General features: G+C 38.7%; 1 protein-coding gene across 4 annotated transcripts in view; it reads left to right on the top strand.

Moving 5' to 3' along the window:
* Positions 1–12,267: 12,267 nt before the first annotated feature.
* Positions 12,268–22,695, top strand: part of PYROXD1 (pyridine nucleotide-disulphide oxidoreductase domain 1) — a 35,914-nt gene continuing 25,486 nt past the window's right edge. For 2 of the 4 annotated variants that reach the window (XR_012420067.1, XM_065523864.2), the window contains exons 1-3: positions 12,268–12,434; positions 15,316–15,396; positions 17,817–17,934. Coding sequence is in view for 1 of the 4 variants with exons in the window: in XM_005570328.5 (XP_005570385.3) it covers positions 12,351–12,434; positions 15,316–15,396 (165 nt within the window). In the remaining 3 variants the exon portion in view is untranslated. The remainder of the gene's footprint in view (positions 12,435–15,315; positions 15,397–17,816; positions 17,935–22,695) is intronic. The other 2 variants (XR_012420066.1, XM_005570328.5) reach the window with 1 other exon arrangement.

Below are 22,695 nucleotides of genomic sequence, written 5' to 3' on the forward strand. Positions count from 1 at the left end.
CTGTTTCCTGCTCAACCTGCAGGTTTCCTTATCTCACTAGATGGTATATTATCTCTCTGTCTTCTTAACCAGAAACATTGGGACAATACTTACTTTTCCTTGTCTCTCAGCACTTTTTCTCCCAGCATGCAATGCTTCATTTGACCAGAGGACATTTTTCTGCCCTAGTACAAATAACTGCAAAACAATCTATTTATATGGCTTCTGGAGGCAAAGCCTGACAGAAGTGAATTTAAGAGAGAAGGATAGTAGAAGTTGTTCTGCAAAGAGGGAAAAATGTTCTTTTCAAGGGCACAAATGAATACAATGGGTTTATGTCCAGGACAATTCTGGTTTATGTCTCCTGCCTTGGCATAATACTTAATAGCATCCCTAGATAGTTTTAGAACTATCTAGTACAGATGCTAAAAATTGTATCGTCAACCTCCTCAAATCCTGTTGATTGATTTTGTCTTCAAAACAGATTCAGAATCTAAGTGTTTGTCACCTGTGCAAGTCACCATCTCGTCTTACCTGCTGCATCTTCTCTCTCTCTCTCTCTTTTTTTTTTTTTTTGTTTTACGCTCTTCGGAGCATGTCACTCTTCCACTCAAAGTCCTACAGCGACTCCTTGTTTTATCCAATAAGTGCCAAAGTTCTTACATGGCCTACAAATGTCTATTTAATCAGCCCACTCCTTCCCTGATCTTCTCTGACTTCATATCATACTTCTTTCCCCATCATACACTCCGGTCCAACGAGATTGGCCTCCTCCATGTGAGAAATGCTATCATTTTTTAACTGTTTGCCCACCACCCCACCCCTACTCACCATCTATAAAGTTCTTCCCCCAGACTCCACATGGCTTTCCCACCTCCATCATGTCATAGGTCAAATATCATCTTTTCAATAAAATCTACCTATTGACCTTATTTAAAATTTTCTACTCTGCACATATGGATCCCACTTTCTTTTTTTGAATTGTTTTCCATACTCTTAGCACTTTTTGATATACAACCCTGTGTATTCATTAATTTCTTTAATTGACTGCCTTTCCCTTGTACAGCAGAAATTTCTGTTTGTTTTATTCACTGATATATCCTAGGTGCACATAGCAGATACTCAATAAATATATGTTGAATAAATTAATGAGTGAAAAGGTAACAATTTTAAAACGTTCAAATAACATTAGAATAGTCTTACTGATTTGCATTTGCAAGGCCCAAATGTAATTCTCTTAATTCATTTCATTAGTTTTTTGATTACAAAATTAAAACATGTTTATTGAGCATATTTAGTTAATTTTGATAAATACAAACTTCTAAGAAACTGAGAAATGTATTCAGACTTAGAAATTTACCACATTAAATCATTAAATAGAAATCCATGGTGGTTGGGAAAAAAGCAAGGCTATTGCCTTGGAAAAAGTTACATTTGTATAACTATTTGATATCTCAATCACATACATAGATATAAATGTAGATGTAGACATAGGTATAGATATGCCTATAGATACACACAGGTAATTAAATATGTTATTTTGCACAGTAGCCTGCTTCCTGCTCTCTGCTAAGCAACCTCCATAGAGAAAAGGTGGCAAATTGGAATCTACATCTGATGAAATATATCATGCCTAAATTTTAAAAAAATTAATTTGGACCAAGTTTGTAGGAACGATTAACATGAATTGGCATCAATATGGTCAAGTAATGGTATAAGGAAATCAAATGTCACCAAGGTTCCCAAATTATAAATCACATCATGCCAACAGCAAAAGATTGCAGAAAAATCACACTGAGAAATGTCAGAATAAATCGTTGAACCCTTTTGAACCAAAAGTAATTTATTTGGCTTTGCAAATGATACAGAATATTGCCTTCAGTTTTTTATATTTTCAAATAGTACATTGAAGAGAAAGCAGAGATGAGCAACAGAAATAAATATGGCTTGATCAAGCATAGGTGTCCTTAGGCAATTAAATAAAAGCAGACTCAGTATTATACTCAGTGATCACCACAGACAAGGAAGAGTGGATTAAACATATAGCAATTTGCCTCGGGGAACAAGAGTCCTGGAGATAGACAATCCAGATTTGTAAAAGTGGTTCAGTGAAGCCTTTAGAGAAGGATCACTCTGTCTCTTCTCTTGACATCATTAGTATATGTGCCTTTATCTTCATACTTGCCATCTCCCGGTTGTAAGACGACCGCTCTACCTTAACCTCACATCCACATTCCAGACAGGAAGAAGGAGGAAGAGAAGAGGTAGAACTAAAAGCCTCAAAAGAGCAAAAGCTTTCCCCAGATCCCTGGCTGACCATCCATTATTCATTGGCTAGAACTGTGTCCCATGGCGACCTCAGCGAAAAGAGTCTGGAAAGACAACTGTTTTTGGATGGCATATTGTCAATTCAAACAAAATTGGGGTTCTTTTAGTAAGAAAGCAGGGAATAATGAATATTTGATAGGCAAGTAGGAGTAAACGTACAGATAAAGGACATATAGAAAGAGAAGAAAATTTGGTAAAGAAGACGGCTTTGAGAAACAACTACATTTAGGGGCAGGTAAAAAAAAAAATGAATAATCACAGGAAAGAGAAAAAACATAACCAAAGATGTAAAACAAAAATAGGAATATTGTCAAAAAGTTATTCATGTTTTTGCAATATTATTAGGTTTGTAAAATGTTTTGACTTATTTCTCAATTATCTTTGAATGTAAGGAAGGTAATTACATTATGATTCCAGAAGTCATGACCATCTAACAATTGACACTTAACATTCCTCTTCAACAAGTAACATTAATAAATACAGAAAAGCATAGTGTCGTTTCCTGAAGCAGACGACTGGGGCAAAAGAAAGTTCTTTACAGACATCTAATGCTGTAACTGTTAGTCAACTGACAAAAATTTAGATAATTTCAAATCACAACACAGTCAGCTGATGTGTCCATTTAAATAAATATTTCTTTTTATTGAGAAAAAAAAGCTTTTTCCTTTGTGAATGCAATTTCACAGCCAAAAGAATAACTATTTTTGTTGTTATATCAAATATGTTTTTTTAACTGCTCTTTTGCTAAATGTACTCTATGCACTAAATGACCTGACCTGAATCAAGCCAGAAATTTGTTAGACTTGTATCTCCAAAGTTTGAAGATGAAATGAGAATGTTTCTTTTCACTTGTAGCTTGCTGCTTTTGGTTAAGCATTCTCAATGTGCATCATTGTTAGCATAAATAAACTGATTAAAGATATTTTGATAGCTAAAACTGTAAAATCTCATGTGAACTTGAATGTATTTTCAAAATTAAAAAGGAAAATTTATTTAAATGTTCATATACATATGTTTGGGGTTAATTTAAACTGTAAAAAGTTAACGTGTACTGCAGTGATACTTGGAACAACAAATGTGTTTCATTTTTCTTTCCAAAACAAGTAAAATTAAGAGATAAAAACTCTTTAATTTCAATACTGTCGGTCAACAGAAATAAATTAGCCACATTCATTTGACACCATAATTTAACATTTTACTCATTACGAATAAATTATGCTCTACTTTCTTTGCATCTTATTTTTTAGAAAACACAAGTTATTTTAATCAACAAAAATAGGAGTAGAAAGTGTTGCTGTTTTTTTTTTTCTTCAGTATAATAACTAGCCTCAAAACAGTTTATTTTATTTATTTATTTTTTTTGAGACAGGGTCTCACTCGGTCACCCAAGCTGGAGTGAAATGGTGCAATCATAGCTCATTGCAGCCTTGCCCTCCCGGGCTCAGGTGATCCTCCCATCTCAGCTTCCAGAGTAGCTGGAACCACAGGTGTGCACCACCATGCTTGGCTAATTTTGTGTTTTTTATAGAGACGAATTTTTGCCATATTGCCCAGGTTGGTCTCAAACTCCTGAACTCAAGCGATCCACCAGTCTCAGCCTCCCTCCCAAAGTGTTGAAATTACAGGTGTGAGTCACCATATCTGCCCTGATTTTATTTATTTATGAAAAAAAAATCTGAAGTTCCCTGATCTTCTATGTAACTGATGTTAAAATGTTACCTGATATATTAAATAGAAAATAATTAAGCCTCAGATCATTAAATAATAATTCTTTCAATTGCTGTCACAATAATTTTATATATGGAAAGCATAGCGATTAATGAATGATTGCCATGAAACATAAGTATGAATATTTTATTCAAAACAGCGTGGAAGTTGTAAATCTATTTCTTTATAGAGGATATAGAAAAGTACATGCAAATTATCTTATAATATTTCATACTATGAAGGACATCTTTTAGAAGTTTTCATCATGATTCAAAAGTTATAGAAATGAGACGTGGATAATAAAAAAGATTTTATATTTGGCTTTGGAATTTGTGTACTCACAACTTAATAGAGTACTTCCTGTTGATATGGTTTGAAACTTAAATTGAAATATCAAGCTCCATGGTACCACTTGTGAAGAGCTTAGAAATTTTGTAAACCTATCAAACAGCATTGGAAACCCAGGAGGAAAGCCTCTTATTGTAATAAAGAGCCTGATTCCATTGTTGATGTTTGACTGCTGGAAGTTTTCAAGCCTCGCGATTCCCCTGTCCCTTGCTGCCCCACATCTGGGCAGGCTGAGAAGTTTCAGTATGCCCCTCCCTTGGTGCCCACGGGATTTTTCAAGCCATACAAGGCCTGGCCTGTATGTGCCAGAACTCTCACCCCAGCTCGATCACCTAATCTCATTAAAAACAGGGCCTGTCACCTTTCTCTGCTCTCCAAGCCTTTTTTGTACCAGCTTATAATCCTGTCCTATTCTCCCCAGAAAGCCTCATTATGTAAGTAATAAGCCTTTTCATTCCCTCATGGGGTGTGTGTGTGTGTGTGTGTGGGCGTGTGTGCGCGTGCGTGTGTGTGTGTGTGTGTGTGTGGGATCAGTAATCTTCACATCCAAATCAAATTTTGGATGGAGGTTCCTTCCTGATACTGTGAGTTCCTTCCTGATACTGTGGGGTGACTGTAACGTTTGTCTACCTAGAACAACAGAGCAACCTGGTCTCAAAATATCATATCAAACTATTGAAAAAGGAACAGCAGTATCTCATAAGGCAAATTCATATTTCACAATCGTAGATTCAGCCATACTATGAAGCCTGAGTCTTTATAAGATTGTGCTTACTATGCTAATTATAAAGCCTTAAGAAACATTTATTGAATATATATTACTTAAATAGCTGTGCTAAATTCTGGGATTAGGGGCATAAGCAAGAAAATCAAAGGTGAATAAAATGCATTCCCTTTTCTCAAAGAAGCCCAATAAGGACACACCAACTTAACATAAGAAACACTGCTCAATGCAGTAAAGTACTACAGATTTGGCCATTTCTCCCTGAGAGTGGTGGGTAGCATCTGAGCTTGCCATTCTTAGACCCATAGATTCCCATAGGCAGAGCAAGAAAGCCTGTAATGAAGGAAATCAAAATTCTTTTTTTTTTTTTTTTTTTTTTTGAGACAGGATCTCACCCTTTCTCTCAGGCTGGAGAACAGTGGTACGATCAAGGCTCACTGCAGCCTCAACCTCCCTGGGCCCAGGTGGTCCTTCTACCTCAGCCTCTGGAGTAGCGAGGACCACAGGTGCTTGCCATCACACCCAGCTAATTTTTGTATTTTTTGTAGAGATGAGGTTTGGTCACATGGCCCAGGCTGGTCTTGAACTGGGCTCAGGCAATCTGTCCACCTCAGCCTCTCAAAATCCTGGGATTACAGGCGTGAGCCACCAAGCCCTACCTGAGACAAGAATTCTTGATGCATTCAGGGAACTGAGAATGTTTCAGAAGCAGAAGTGGTAGAAAGGCAGAGGAACCACATCTCCCTTTTATAAGATAACTCTGACGGCAGCATGGAGGATAAGTTTAAAGACAGTGAATGGAGGAAGAAAGACCAATCAGGAACTCATTTTAATAGTCTAAGTGGGAGAAGAAGACCAAAAATAGTGCAGTTACATTCAAAACTGAAATGAGGGAACTGAGAATCACTTGAGAATTGGTAGGAATTGGGAAACTATACTTTGAAGTTGAGGGAATATCGTGTAAGAAATGCATTCGGTTTTCTAGATGGTATAAGTTTAATATTTATAAAACAAACATGGTGTATCATGGGGTTAAATGTGATTTCTCTGGTTAATTCAGCTGCAAAAACTTAAAACAATATGATAGGCACCAAATTGCCCAATGCCTTTAACACAAGGCACTAGACCACGTAGGCAACACATGCTAAAAGACTGTAAAATTAGTTCTGCCAGCATTAGTCCATCACATTCACTCGCTGCTCCAACATGCTCACGAAGCATATGGGGAAGGGAAAGGGAAAGTTTTTCACCCCACCACCACCAATTCCCTGTCTGCAGCACAAGTGAGTAGGATGTTAAGGGAACCATTTAGAGAGCTTTACAGGTAGCCCCTGGAGTCTGAGTGATGCAGAAACTGATACCTCATTCCACTGAAGACAAGGAGGTGTGGCTAGCTAGACATTCTGACAGCAGAGGAGAAGAGAGGTGCTCTGTTAGTTTGGTGTGCACTTTCAGGGTCTACTGGGGACAAAGGATGGGTGAGTTTTCCAGAAGCCCATTGTGGACCCTATGTCATCTGAAAAGGGACTGAATCTGGACAAGGAATGGCCCAGAAACTGTAGGTGAGAAATCCCCAGTGATATTGAGATTCTGATGTGCCCATAAAAAACCCCAGCAGAGAAAGAATCAACATTTGGAATCAGCCACACCAAGAAAACAGCAATGCTAGATTATAACTAATGTTTGTGCCGGCAAATGTTTAACGACTGGCTGTCTCAAAAAACTGCATGTATAAATATATGTGTGTGTATGTATGTATACATAGGTTTATTATAAATTTTATTGAAAGATGCATAGCAAATATTTTACAAATAATAATATACAATACTCTTTATGCAAATTCCATAGAGTCAACTGATTCCCACAGAATCCTTTGATTTTTGCTGAATCCTTGTATTACCCAAACTATAACAGCAATTGATGAGTGTAGTTTGAATGTTGCTTGACTTTTCTATTTACATTAACTAGTAAGATGGAAGTGAAACAAAGGAACTATAGGTCACAATTCCACTTGTTTGTCTGATATTAGTGAGTTCTTTGCTAAATTGAATAGCAGCTCTCTGACAAAAGAATTCCTTCAATTTTTTGTGCCATTCACAGTGTACTACAATCTACCACAACAGACACGACACACTTTTAATTTCATTATTAATATTCTCTCCATCACTTTTTAAAAAGGAGTCTCCATCTATGTTATGTCTTTAAAAATGAGACTCCATCTATGTGAAGATTTGTTACATAGATAAATATGACTCATGGGAGTTCGTTGTACTGATTATTTCATCACCCAGGTATTAAGCCCAGTATCCGTTAATTATTTTTCCTGATCCTCTCCCTCCTCCCACCTCCACCCTCAGATAGGCCCAGTGTGTGTTGCTTTCCTCTATGTGTCCATGCTGTTCTCATTATTTGGCTTCCACTTATAAGTGAGAACATACGGTATTTGTTTTCCTGTTCCTGTGTTAATTTTCTAACTAATGGCCTCCAGATCCATCCATGTCCCTGCAAAGGACATAATTTGATTCCTTTTTATGGCTGCTTAGTATTCCATGGTGTATATGTACCACATTGTCTTTATCCCATCTATCATTGATGGGCATTTGGGTTGATTCCATGTCATTGCTATTGTCCACCACTTTTTTAAGTCTAAAAAATCAACAATAAAATAAATCAAACTCTGATTTGTATGATCTGCCATTTTCCATGGTGTAAATACTCCCATTATGGCCAATTTCAAGCTATCAACATGACATCACTGAATGAGGCAGTAGGAAGAAATGTGTAGCAGCCCACCATTATATTTTTACCTATAGATACAATAGATGTAAATAACCTCAAGAGTAGAGATAATAGCAAAAGAATTAGGAAATAATGAGTTTTGAATACTTATTACGTTTGTCTTAATATAATTTATGTGATTATGTTTATACAGTTTAGTGTTTAACAATAGCTGTGCTAACAATCAACTCACACAAATCCTAAAATTTTAACAATCATCTCTCACAGATTCACAGTTGTACCACACCACTGATTCATAGATACAGGAAGACAGCCTGTGGTATAGCAAGAGTGACACAACGGCCATGATGACTGATGTTTGATTCCTGCCTACTAAGGTATTCTGCAGCAAGGTCCTTAAACAATGCCCATAGCATAGATAACCCTTCAAAAGAAACAAAGCATGTAGCATAGATAATTACCTCAGTAAGATTCTTATCTAGACTCCCTAGTATTCATGAGTTTTGCAAGAAAGTCTGAGATAAGATCAGCTGTACATGTTTTATCCTAAAACCTTACATATTTTCTGGAGGGCAGATGTGGGGATCCACTTTAACAGAATCATCATTTCTGTTTGTATGTCCCTATTAAATATCTCTTTCTAAGAAACTGGATTTGTCAGCTTTTCTTTGGCCTCTCAGCTCCCTCAGCCTTTGGGGGTAGGTTTGCACATCTATGCTCATACAGGAACAACAGGGAGGCTCTTTCCTTTCCTTACTCCTTACCCACCCTCCAATTTTAAAGCCCCTAACTAAGAAGCAGCAGAGAAGCAGAAAAGACAGAACTTCAGATCCCTTTTAGCTCTGGTCAGTAAGCTTAGGAGTGAAGACCACATCAACCTGGTGACTGTTTCTGAGGAGTCAAAGAAATACCAGTGCGTTGCTAAATATTATAGGGTAAGTTAAGAGCTCTTAGTTAGGAGAAGAGCTGGAGCACGAAAGCAACAATAAATCATTTAGCGTTGCCTGTAGTTAGGTGAGGCTTTAATTGGATGTGTGTCTGGAGTTTTGATAACACGTAGTACCAGACTTTTTATTACCTGAGAATGATCAGATAAGCTAAATTAATAAGCATTTAATTTAGAGGAGAAAAATACATTCACGGGAAAATTATCCAGAATTAAAAATGTTTGCTTTAATTTCTTCCCTATATAGTCCAGCTTGTTCAGTAAATCAGTTACATGAACTATTAAAAACAAAGAAGAGGTTTCGAGGGCAAGATGAATCTAGGCTGTACTCACAGTGAATTGGCAAGAACCAAGATAACAATGAGAAGATATCCAAGATGCTTCAGAAATTTCAGACTTGAAGATTCAGAGTAGATTACATGAGAGATAGACATCTGGGAGTTAAAAAGCATAATAGGTTTGTCAAGGTTATGACCATAGATAAAATCCTTTAGACAGAGAAACACAGTCTATTCAACAGGGCACAGGCAGACAACCATTAATCCTACTAAGAGGCACGCACTGTGCTAGAAAGTTTAAATATGTCGCCTCACCTATGTATCAAAGCAACTCTACAAAGTAGATGTTATACCCACCTTGCCAATGAGGAAACTAGGGTTCAGATGAGGTAAATAATTCACTGAATAGTCACACAACAAAGAAATTCTGGTGCCACATTTGAATCTAGGTCATCTGACTCAAAAGCTATTAATCTTTAACTACTCTATGAAGTGTCATTATTCATTCCCAATTTTTGCAGTTCAAAATTAACCTCAATACTCCTATTCTAGACATTTCTGATATCAACTTGAAGAAGAATGGAAAACTAGATTTTGATGGTAGTTTAAAAGTTGGGAATGGCCTTCAAGAGATTAGGCAGGTATGGGAGTCAGATGTAAGAACACTATGGAGGGAAATAGAAGAAGATAGCTTTATCTCCTTCAGTTTTTCCAGATGAGTCTTGAACTCCCCAACCACTTTTCTTTCTTTCTTTCTTCCCTTTTAACCATCTCCTGTATTTCCCATGCTCATTCCTGCTACTAAGCCTTTGGTTCTTGGGATATTTCCTACATGACTTGCCACATCTTCTTCTGAACCTATCCAAATGCTATTGGCCTTTGAGGTTCAATGTAAGTTCCACTTCTTCTCTGAACCTTTCTTTGCCAACTCCAGTCCTGTTATTCTTTTCCACCCATAAACATACACCATAATATTTAGCAACACACTGGTATTTCTTTGACTCCTCAGAAACAGTCACCAGGTTGATATGCTCTTCACTCCTAAGCTTGCTGACCAGAGCTAAAAGGGATCTGAAGTTCTGTCTTTTCTGCTTCTCTGTTGCTTCTTGGCATTGGGCCTCCCTTATTTGTAGGTGCCCAGTTTTCTTTGCAGTTGCCCTTCCCCTAACCTGTACCTATTGCTGCCCTCCCTGTGGATAACATGTTTCAAGTTACCTATATCTTACTTTTAACCCACCCTACATCCAGTATATGTATCTAATTTAATCAACATTAAGGTGAGATGTACTGAAAGTTCTTTAACTCTTAGACATTTCTAAAAGTTGGATCTTTATGCCAGTGTGGCAGGCAGGTAGGTCTTATCCCTACCCCACCTTGACAAAAAGCCAGCCTTCAAAAGCGGAACAAAAAAGGAGAGTGTGGAGTCATTACTCCTTTACATTTGAGGAGGCTCCTGCTACTTTGCTTCCCCTCCCATAGACAATGATCTCCCTCCATTTCCCCTGGGAGCTTAAATTCCACTCTATTCTTCCTTCCGACTGAATTCCGTAAAGAGGAAACCCCTTTCACAATATACAGGAGGATCTTGACCCTGAACAATGAATCTAGAAGTCTTTAGAAGGACTTCAAGGCAGTTTCATACTGCACCAACTTTCTACTTCATTCAGCACATTTTTGTTGAATATATATTACCTACTAAACATTGGAGATACAAAGGGAGACAAAAACAATCCCTGAGATTAAGTAAGGAGTTTATGGTGGTGGTGGGGTCAGGCAGTAAGAATTTACAAAAAAGTGGGATAAGTCTAAATTTAGAGGATGACAAGGTGCTACAGGAACACACAGAGAGGACACCTAGTTGTCTTGAGGATGTTAGATAAAGTATCTTAGAGGAAGCAATGGCTTGATGAAACCAAAGGTCGATGAGTTAGCTAGGGAAAAGTAGTTGGGAAAAAGGTATGTGCAAATGCTCAGAAAGAAATTGGCATATCCTGGGATCTGGAAGTGTAGTGTGGCCTAAATGGACCACAGTGTGAGGGAGATAATGTGAAAATAAGGTGAAGCAAGATTAGATCTAAATGGGCTTAAGGAATGTATTTCCTCCTCCTAGAAATGAATGCTTTGTTTGGCTGCTATACTAGTAACAGGAATTAGACACGTTTATTAAACCGCTTACCATTTAACTTGGTAAATCAAAGAACAATGATTTTTATGGGTATCAGTAAATATCTGTAATTAGATACGTGGTAGGCTTTCCTGTTCATATATAATGGTTATTCTCAGTGTTTAAAGAATTAAAGGGACACTGGTAATTACTAGTTTTAGAGTGAGCCATTTGGAAGATAATACCTTACCATTACAATAGTACCTTACCATTACCAATAGTAAAATAATATGAATAGTGAATAATATAGTAAAAACAGTTAGAAATAATTTAGCAATTTCTTAAAAACAATTGACCACCACGAAAAAAATTCACAATAAAATGGAGACTGGGAATGTTTCGTTCAACTTTCAAACATGCTGCTATTGATTGGAAATGTAAGAAATGTTCATTTGTTTTGACAAAATGGAAAGCAACTGTACATTATTACTGGAAACTTTAGCTGAGGTCAACGTTGTAAATGTAAAGGATAATTTATCTTAGAGAACAATTCAGTAGTATTGTTTTGCCTTGTCATGAAAAATTTTTGTGCTTCCACAAACAAAAATCTTGGATTGTTAGGTGAATGGTGGCAATGAAGTGGTTTTCAGAAGACTCAGTTTCTTCATCTACAAAAATGACAGGAAGTGGGGCCGTCATTCTGCCAGTAAGACATTCTGCCAATAAGTGGGGCTCCTTCTGCCAATAAGAGCATGAGATCTGCGCCTCTAATTTCTCTCAGAAACAAATAATAAGAACTTCATACCAATTCATCTATTATATGAAAGCTTTGTCCCGTGAGAATACTGGTCTATCTTTAGATATGTAATTTATCAAACTTCTTTGGGCAACCCATCTTTTTTACTTTTTTATTTTTTATTTTTTGGTCTTCTCTTTGTCAAATTTTTATGGAATAACTACATTCAGGTGTAGTAATAGTAACGCAAAGCTCTGAAAACCACGAGACAATCCGTTGCTTCCGAAACGCAGCCGGCAGCAGGCACTCGAGAAGACTAAGTATGAGCTCCCGAGCACCCGTAGGTCGGATTCCGTGGATAAGGCACCGGAAGTGACCGCTTCTTGGCTGCTTCCTCTCCTGGAGTCCAAAGTCCAGCTGCTCCGCCGCAATATTCAGTAAACCACTGGGAGTCCGGCAGCATGGAGGCAGCGCGCCCTCCCGCGACTGCAGGGAAATTCGTGGTGGTCGGCGGCGGCATCGCGGGCGTCACTTGTGCGGAGCAGGTAGGGCGGTGCTGAGGCGGTTCCGCCTCTTTCCCCTACCCCAAAGGCGGTAGCGCTGAAGACTTTCCTCCCACCCCCTCCCTTTTTCTTCCGGGTTCCTCTTTTGCTGCGTGCTTTTCGCGCTTATTGCTCCCAGATTTTAGAAACGGCTTGGTGGTCCTCACATGGCCTCACTAGCTTTCTCTCAGGCGCAGGGAGGAGTGGGAGGCAAATTATTGCCGAGAAACCAAAGCTGGCAGATCCGTGCTCAGATCCTTGTAATGTCAGAGCAGACATGAGAACTTCGTATTTAGACAAAAAATTCAGCCCTCTTTTTTTTTTTTTTTTTTTTTTTTATTTGAGACGGAGTCTCACTCTGTCGCCCAGCCTGGAGTGCAGTGGTGCGATCTTGGCTTAATGCAACCTTTGCCTCCCGGGTTCAAGCGATTCTTCTCTTGCGTCAGCCTCACAAGTAGCTGGGATTACAGGCGCCCGCCACCACGCCCGGCTAATGTTTGTATTTTTAGTAGAGAAGGGTTTTCACCATGTTGGCCAGGCTGGTCTCGAACTCCTGGGCTCAAGCAGTCTGCCTGCTTCCGTCTACCAAAGTGCTGGAATTACAGGCCTGAGCCACAGCGCCCGGCCCTCAGCCCCCTTTGTTAATTGTCATAGGTGACTGAGTTTAGTTTCCAGATAGTTGCCAAGTCTTTAGTGCACCTTAACTAATTAATAAAGAATCCCATATGTAAGTTTTCTATACTTCGAACTCCCAAGATAGAAGATACTTTATTTCTAGTAATGTTTTGTAAAACAATCAGGAAGGGATTATGTGCATGTAGGGCATGCTTTCCTGTTGATACTGAATAGCCAGACCGTATATATTCATATACATGTGTGTATTCCAAAAAGTTCTAGGTTATTTTGTTGATATAAATATGAGCAATCGCTGAAGTCATAAGAAATAGTGCAAGAAACTCAAGTGTTTTCATTATTGGATGCATATTTTTCATTTATTCACTAAGTAAGCATATATGATGCAGGCACTGTATTTAAGGGCTGAGTGTTCAGCTATGAACGGCATGGTATACCATACTAGGGACCCACAGCCTAGTGGAAGAGACAATGTTGTATGTCTATGCAAGAGATATCAACGGTTATCTTAGGGGTGCCTGTGGAGTAGTTAGGGAGTGAATTAGGGAAGAGGAATTTTTTTTAGTCGAAGGAGGTATTTTTTAAATCTCATTTTGAGAGAATGAGTGAAAGTTCAAGTATTCAAGAAAAGAATGTCATCTCCAGTGGAAAAGCAGGGATCATCAGCGAGCAGTAAAGCTTAAAGCATAGATCATAAGGAATCTTATAAATCATGCTAAGAACTTAAGAAGAATTTACAAGTAGTCAGATGTTTTTGAGCGGTGGAGTAACTTGATCATGTGAAAAGGTTTGAAAGATGATTAGTTACAATGTATTTGTGGCAGAGGCCGCTGGTTTATACGTGAAACTGGGGAGCCAATTTGAAGGTGATTTGAGTAGTATAAAGAAGTTTCGAGGACCTCATCTAGCAATGGAAACAGGGAGATAAGTTACAGAATATACAAAGGAAAGAAAGATGGAGAGAGTAATAATATTGCCAAATATAGAAAGTTCAAATAGAATGAGACTAAGAAGAATCCCATGGGTGTTGGGCACGATAGCTCACAGTTGTAATTTCAGAACTTTGGGAGGCCAAAGTGAGAGGATTGCATGAGGCCAGGAGTTTGAAGCCAGGCCGGGCAACATGGCAAGATCCCATCTCCATTAAAAACAAGAAAAGAAAAGAAAAGAAAAGAAAAGAAATAATCCCTTGGATTTTAAGGATTCATAGATACCTCAAACATGCTGTTTTAGTGATGTAGTAGGAATAGAAGCCAGATATATTGAGGGTGGTGGTGTGGAGGAACCAGACTTTGAGATAAGAAAATGCTTTCAGGTACAGAATGAAGAAAGAGATTATAGCTAAAGGAAAATAATGAAACATTAACAAGTTATACCTCTAAATTTTGTTGAAGCTATTGTTAAAATGGCTTTATCATCCCACAATATGTACTGACTGGAAGAGGCAGAATAGGAGTGCCAAAGCATTGGGGAAAGTCAGACCAATATTCTAAGTGTTTAATATTGAGGGTTTGCTTTGATTTCGTCCCGTTGAAGTCAAATGAAATATTATTTTAAGATAAATATAAGTTGGTTTAACTGTTAGGTAGGAAAATAGTTTATTCTAATTCTCTGCATTATAACTCTAAATTGGTATACAAAATAGTTGAAGTAAATAAAGGATACTTCTTTTTTTTTTCTTTTTTTTTGAGACGGAGAGTCTTGCTGTGTCACCCAGGCTGGAGTGCAGTGGCGCGATCTCGGCTCACTGCAAGCTCCGCCTCCCAGGTTTACGCCATTCTCCTGGCTCAGCCTCCCGAGTAGCTGGGACTACAGGCGTCCGCTACCACGCCCGGCTAATTTTTTATATTTTTTTAGTAGAGACGGGGTTTCACTATGTTAGCCTGGATGGTCTCGATCTCCTGACCTCGTGATCCGCCCGCCTTGGCCTCCCAAAGTGCTGGGATTACAGGGTGAGCCACCGTGCCTGGCCATAAAGGATACTTCTTTATATCACTTTTCTTGTTCAGCAGTTCTTTGTTAGTGTTTGCTGTAAATATATTATTTTATCAGTATCAGAGTTTACCATTATTTACCATTGCCCCATAGATAAGGACATGACAGGGGATAATGGAGACCTTTAGATGAGGAGCAGTGAGTTTTTAATTTTCTAGATTAATTACATTATTAAAGTTGCATCATCCTCAACCCCAAACCATATATGCCAGTAGTTAATTTGTCCTAATTTTTTTTCTCTCTTTTTAAAAATAAGTTGGCTACTCAGTTTCCATCAGAAGATATTCTCTTGATAACAGCTTCTCCTGTTATTAAAGCAGTTACGAATTTCAAGCAGGTAAGAACCTTTGTATAACTTCTTAATATTAATTTGAAAAAATTGCAATTTAACTTGCATAGCATTAAGGTAACTATTTTTTTCTTTCTTAAAAATTGACAAGTACAGTTATATGCTGTACAACATGATGTTTTGATATATGTATACATTGTGGAATGGCTAAGTCAAGCTATTTAAAATCTTTCCAATTTTGATGCCTTCTATTTCTTTCTCTTACCTAATTTAATTACTCTAACTAGGACTTTAGTACTGTGTTGAATAGAAGTGTTGAAGAGTGGGCATCCTTGTGTTGTTCTTGATCTTGGAAAAGCTCTCAGCTTTTCACCATTCAATATAGTATTAGCTATAGGCTTGTGTATGACCATTTTTATGTTGAGGTACATTCCTTCTATACCTAGTTGTTGGGCTTTTGTTATGAAAAGATGTTTAATTTTGTTGAATTTTTTTTCTGTATCTGTACAGATGGTCATGATTTTTGTCCTTTGTTCTGTTAATGTGGTATATCACATTTACTGATTTGCATATTTTAAGCCATGTTTGCATCCCTGAATAAATCCCCCTTGATTATGGTGAATTGATGATTTGTATTTTATTGTTGTTATTGTTTTGTTTTTTGTTTTTGTTTTTGTTTCTTTTTTGAGACGGAGTCTCGCTCTGTTGCCCAAGCTGGAGTCCAGTGGCGCAATCTTGGCTCATTGCAAGCTCTGCCTCCCGGGTTTACACCACTCTCCTGCCTCAGCCTCCTGAGCAGCTGGGACTACAGGCGACCACCACGACGCCCGGCTACTTTTTTGTATTTTTTTAGCAGAGATGGGGTTTCACCATATTAGCCAGGATGGTCTCGATCTCCTGACCTCACGATCCACCCGCCTCGGCCTCCCAAAGTGCTGGGATTACAAGTGTGAGCCACCACACCTGGCGAATTGATTACTTTTAATATGTTGTTGAAATCAGTATGTTAGTATTTTGTTAAAGATTTTTGCATCTATATGCATCAGGGATATTGACCTGTAATTTTTTTTCTTTTTTTTTTTTTCTTTTTTTTTTTTGGCTGGAGTGCAGTGGCGCGATCTCAGCTCACTGCAAGCTCCGCCTCCCGGGTTCACACCATTCTCCTGCCTCAGCCTCCCGAGTAGCTGGGACTACAGGCGCCCACAACCGCGCCCGGCTAATTTTTTGTATTTTTAGTAGAGACAGGGTTTCACCGTGTTAGTCAGGATGGTCTCGATCTCCTGACCTTGTGATCCGCCCGTCTCGGCCTCCCAAAGTGCTGGGATTACAGGCGTGAGCCACCGCGCCCGGCCTAATTTTTTTTCTTGTAGTATCCTTACCTGGCTTTTGTATTGGGTAATGCTAGCCTCATAAAATGAGTTTGGAAATTTTCCCTCCTCTTCAATTTTTTGGAAGAGTTTCAGAAAGCTAGGTATTAGTTCTTTAAATGTTTGACAGAATTCAGCAGTGAAGTCATCAGGTCCTGGGTTTTTCTTTGATGGAAGACTTTTTATTGCTAATTTAATCCCCTTACTTATTACTGATCTGTTCAGATTTTCTGTTTCTTTGTGGTTTAATATTGGTAGGCTGTATGTAGGTATGTATCCACTTCTTCTAGGTTGTCCAATTTGTTGGAGTATAATTATTCCTAATAGTCTCTTATGATCCTTTGTATTTCTGTTGTATCAGTTGTAAAGTGTCCTCTTTCATTTCTGATTTTATTTACTTGAGTCTTGTCTCTTTTTCAGTCTAGCTAAAGGTTTCTCAATTTTTTTGTGTTTTCAAAATAACATCTTTTTGTTTTGTCGATCTTTTCTATTGTTTTTCTAGTCTCTACTTCATTTATTTCTGCTCTGCTCTTTGTTTCCTTCCTTTCTTTAATTTTGAGTTTAGTTTGTTCTTAGTTTTCTAGTTCCTTGAGATGTAACCTTAAGTTGTTTACTTGGTATCTTTCTTTTTTGATATAAGTGATTATTGCTGTAAACTTTGCTCTTAGAACTGCTTTTGCTGAATCTTGTAAGTTTTGGTATGTTGTGTCTTCATTTTAATTAGTCTCAAGATATTTTTAATTAAAAAAATTCTTTCTTGACCCACTGGTTCTTTAGGAGAATGTTGTTTAATTTCTAAATATTTGTGAATTTTCTGAAATTTCTCCTGTTATTAATTTCTAGTTTTATATCATTGTGGTAGGGAAAAGGTGCTTGATATGATTTCATCCTTGTATTTGTTAAGACTTGTTTTGTGACCTATTGTGATTTATCGAATGTTCCATGTGCGCTTGAAGAGGATGTGTACTCTGCTGCTAAGTGAAATATTCTGTATGTGTCTGTTAAATCCATTAGTTCACATCCAGTGTTTTATTTCCAATAATCTTTTCATTGTTGAAAGTGGGGTACTGAAATTCCCTACTCTTTTATTTTTTGAGACAGAGTCTCGCTGTGTCACCAAGGCTGGAGTGCAGTGGTGCAATCTTGACTTACTGAAACCTCCATCTCCCAGATTCAAGTGATTCTCCTGCCTCAGCCTCTCGAGTTGCTGGGACTACAGGTGTGTGCCACCATGCCTAGCTAATTTTTTTTTGTATTTTTGTTAGAGATGGGGTTTCACCATGTTGGCCAGGGTGGTCTTCCTGACCTCAAGTGATCCGTATCCCTTGGCCTCCGAAAGTGCTGGGATTACAGGTGTGAGCCACCATGCCCAGCCACTCCTACTCTTTTTATACTGCAATCTGTGTCTCTCTTCATATCAGTTAATATTTGCTTTATTAGGTGCTCTGATGTTAGGTGCATGTATATTTACAGTTGTTATATCTTCATAATGAATTGTTCTCTTTAGCATTTTGTAATGACCTTTTTTGTTTCATTTTACAGTTTTTTACAAATGGTTATTTTATCTGGTACAGTTACATCCACTGTCTTGTTTTCTCTTTGTGTGAAATATCTTTTTCCCTCCTTTTCCTTTTCCTGTGTGTCCTTACAGGTGAAGTAAATTTCTTGTAGGTAACATGTAGTTAGACCTTGTTTGTTTATTCATTCAACCACTGTTTCTTTCACTTGAGAATTAGTCCATTGATATTCAAGGTAATTGTTGATAGGTAAAGACTTACTGCTGCCTTTTTTTGTTAATTGTTTTCTAGTTGTTTTGCAAATCTATATTCCTTTTTTCTTTCTTCCTGTCTTCCTTCTAATTAAATTATTGGTATCCTACTTGACTACCTAATTACTAATTGGTATCCTTTCCTTTCAGTTTGAAGAGCTCCTTTTAGCATTTCTCTAGTGGTAGCTTCAGTTCCTTATTCTTTTCATATTTAGTGTATGTTTTTGCTTTGTGGTTATCATGAGGCTTATGTAAAACAATTATAACGGATATTTTTTCTTTTTTTTTGAGACGGAGTCTCACTCTGTCGCCTGGGCTAGAGTGCAGTGGCCGGATCTCAGCTCACTGCAAGCTCCGCCTCCCGGGTTCACGCCATTCTCCTGCCTCAGCCTCCCGAGTAGCTGGGACTACAGGCGCCTGCCACCTTGCCCGGCTATTTTTTTTTTTTTGTATTTTTTAGTAGAGACGGTGTTTCACCGTGTTAGTCAGGATGGTCTCGATCTCCTGACCTTGTGATCTGCCTGTCTCGGCCTCCCAAAGTGCTGGGATTACAGGCTTGAGCCACTGCGCCTGGCTATAATGGATATTTTAAGCTGAAAACTACTTAACTATGACCACATAAAGTAACTCTACACTTTTACTCTACTCCTCTACCACATTTTATGTTTTTGATACCACAATTTACCTCATATTATATATCCCTTAAATTATTGAAGCTACTGTTATATTTAATAGTTTTGTCTTTATTTAATAGTTTTGTGTAAGCCAAACATATAAGTGGCTTACACACCACCATTACAATTTTAGAGTATTCTCAGTTTGACTGTGTAGTTACTTTTACCAGTTAATTTTTATATTTTCACATGTTTTCATGTTACTAATTGGTGTCCTTTTCTTTCAGTTTGAAAAACTCCCTGTAGCATTTCTTGTAAGACAAGGCTGGTGGTGAAGAACCCCCTCAGCTTTTATTTGTCTGTGAAAGTCCTTATCTCACTTTCATTTCTGAAGGACAGCTTTGCCAAGTACTGTATTTTTAGTTGGCAGTTTTGTTTTTTGTTCCTTCAGCACTTTGAATATATGATTTGTGTTAGGCCTTTCTTGCATTGCTATAAAGAAATACCTGAGGCTGGGTGATTTATAAAGAATAGAGGTTTAATTGGCTCATAGTGCTACATGCTGTATGGGAAGCATGGTGCCAGGAATCTGCTCAGCTTCTAATAAAGCCTCAGGAAGCTTATCATGGTGGAAGGTGAAGAGAGTAGATGTATCGTATGGTGAGAGCAGGAGCAAAGGAGAGAGTGTGAGGGGAGGTGCCACACATGTATAAACAACCAGGTCTCACAAGAACTCATCATGGCAAGGACAGCATCAAGCCATGAGGGATCTGCTCCCGTGATTTAGCCATCTCCCACCTCCAACACTGGGGATTACATTTCAACATGAGATTTGGCAGGGACAGATGTTCAAATCATGTTATTTTTTCATTTTGTCCTGGCCTGTAAGGTTTCTCCTGAGAAATCTGCTGTTAGCCTTTTGGAGACTCCCTTATTGTGATTTGCTTTTCTCTTTCTGCTGTAATGGCCATCTCCTTGTTTTTGATTTTTGACAGTTTAATTATAATATGTCTTGGTGTAGCCTTATTTGGATTGAATCTGATTAGAGACTTTTGACCTTCTGGTTCCTGGATATTTATATCTTTCTCCAGATTCGGAAAGTTTTTTATTGTTATTTCTTTAAATACACTTTCTACTCCTTTGTCTCTCTCTTCTCCTTCTATAACTCCTATAACTCAAAGATTTGCTTCTTTGATGCCATCCTTTAAATTCCATATTTTTACATTCTTTTCATTCTTTTTTCTTCTTCGTTTTTGACTGTGTATTTTCAAATAATCTGTCTTTAGATTCACGGATTTTTTTCTTCTGTGTGATCAGTTCTCTTGTTGACATAGTCTGTTGCATTTTTTGTTTGTTTGTTTCATCCATTGCATTTTTCATTGCCAGAATTTCTGCTTTATTTTTTAATAACTTGTCTTTTTAAATTTTTTGTTTTGGTTGCTTATTGTTTTCCTGATTTAATTGAATTGTTTGTTTGTAACTTCTTGAAGTTCCTTCAGCTTCTTTAAACAATTATTTTGAATTCTTTGTCAGACAGTGGTTTTATTTGTGTGTGTTCTTTTAGTGGCATGTCTTCTTGGTTTATCATGTTTCTTGTTGCCATTTCTTTCTGTTCTTTTGGTGGCATGGCTTCTTGGTTTATCATGTTTCTTGTTGCCATATGTTGATGTTTGCACATTTGATGACACACTCACTGTTTTCACACGTATGGGCTAGTTTTGCTGTGGAAAGACCTTCCCCTATGGGGAGGGCTGCTTGTTGGATAGGATGTAGCAGTACTGGCACCAGTGAGGGTCCATGCAGCTCTGTCAGCTGAGTTAATTGTTGAAGATTGCAGGGATCCTCAGCATCCAACTCTGGATGTCTGCAGTGGTAGTGAGGGTTGTTGGGGTTTTCAATGTCAGTGGCTGCTAAGAGCCTCCCAATCACAAGGAAGTTGTGGCTTAGGGGATCCCAAGTGGCACTGAGTCTGCCTTCCGGTTCAGTGGCAGCAGCACTGGTGTCTGATAAGTGGTGCCTATGGAGCAGTGATAGAGCTGAGACCCAAAACACAGGCATACATGGAGGAACAAAAGCTCTGGGATCTGGGACAGTAATGACATTGTTGCCTAGAGTGCAAGTACCCATACTGCTGTATTGGTAATAGAATGTGAGGTGAGGATGCTTGTGAAGCAGCCAGGGAAACCAAGGATGGGAACACAGGTGTGCTGTGAAGCAGCCAGGGAAACCAGGAATGGGAACACAGGTGTGCTCAAAGTTATAGCAGCTTCATTGTCAGGGAAGGGCCTTGCTTTCAACTGTGGCTGAGCCAGTGCCTGGATTTCAGACATGTGCAGTGAGGCTTGGTTGCAGGGCCCAAAGTGCAAACTAGCTTACTATGGTGATGGCTCTGGTGTCTGAGATGTAGGTGGGCCCAGTGCAGGCCATAGAACCTGGGTCTGGGCCGGGCGCGGTGGCTCAAGCCTGTAATCCCAGCACTTTGGGAGGCCGAGACGGGCGGATCACGAGGTCAGGAGATCGAGACCATCCTGGCTAACACGGTGAAACACCGTCTCTACTAAAAAATACAAAAAACTAGCCGGGCGAGGTGGCGGGCGCCTGTAGTCCCAGCTACTTGGGAGGCTGAGGCAGGAGAATGGCGTGAACCCGGGAGGCGGAGCTTGCAGTGAGCTGAGATCCGGCCACTGCACTCCAGCCTGGGTGACAGAGCAAGACTCCGTCTCAAAAAAAAAAAAAAAAAAAAAAAAAGAACCTGGGTCTGATGTGTGGGCATTCTCAGAGTGACCATGGCTCTGGGGTTGGGACACTTACGGGGTTGAGAGATAAAGTGACTCCTTTCCCAAAGCATCTTGACATTGGCCACTTCTTTGTGAAGACAAGCTGTGCCGCCATGTCTCCCTCTCTGGGGTTCCCTGGCCAGAATGGTGGTTGGATCCGTCACAGTAGCAAGGGATGCCAGTTTCCTCTGCAGTGCAGGCCACCATGGACCACAGTGCTCCCCACCATGTGACTGATACTAATAGCCTCTGCCTTTCTTTGCTCCTAGCCGTTTCCTGGTTTCTCAGGTGTGCCAGGGTCAGTATTGATTCTTATTATGTGGCTATTCTCCATTTTCTTGCTCCACTGTGTTGCTGCAGATTGTAAAATGGGCCCTTGAGCCCTCTTTGGGCTATTTTGGCTTGTGAATAGTCGTCTATATTTGTTTTGTTGTTTTTTTCTTAATGGGAGAATGAAGGCTGGTATCTCCTACTTAGCCATCTTGATGATAATACCTCCATGCATTCTGGAGTGTTTTAATTGTTTAAAATTACAAATATTCTTTTGACAGTCATTTTAAAAAACCTCGAGTTGAGAATTATTCACATAAAATACCGAAAGCTCCCAGAATTATACTGAATTTTTAGTCTTCTATTCTTTTTCTCCATTTTCCTTCCACTTAGAATTACTTTTGAGAAAGTTTCCAATAAAAATTTTCCAGGAAAGATGCTCTGCAAATCTAAAATGGATACAAATATACATGTAGATAGTTATTATAAATATGGGTAGGGGTGTGTGTATGTGTGTTTACAAATCAGAAAAGTACTTCCAAGCCAAGTTT

Source organism: Macaca fascicularis, chromosome 11 (genome assembly GCF_037993035.2).
Source record: "Macaca fascicularis isolate 582-1 chromosome 11, T2T-MFA8v1.1".
Taxonomy (NCBI): Eukaryota; Metazoa; Chordata; class Mammalia; order Primates; family Cercopithecidae; genus Macaca; species Macaca fascicularis.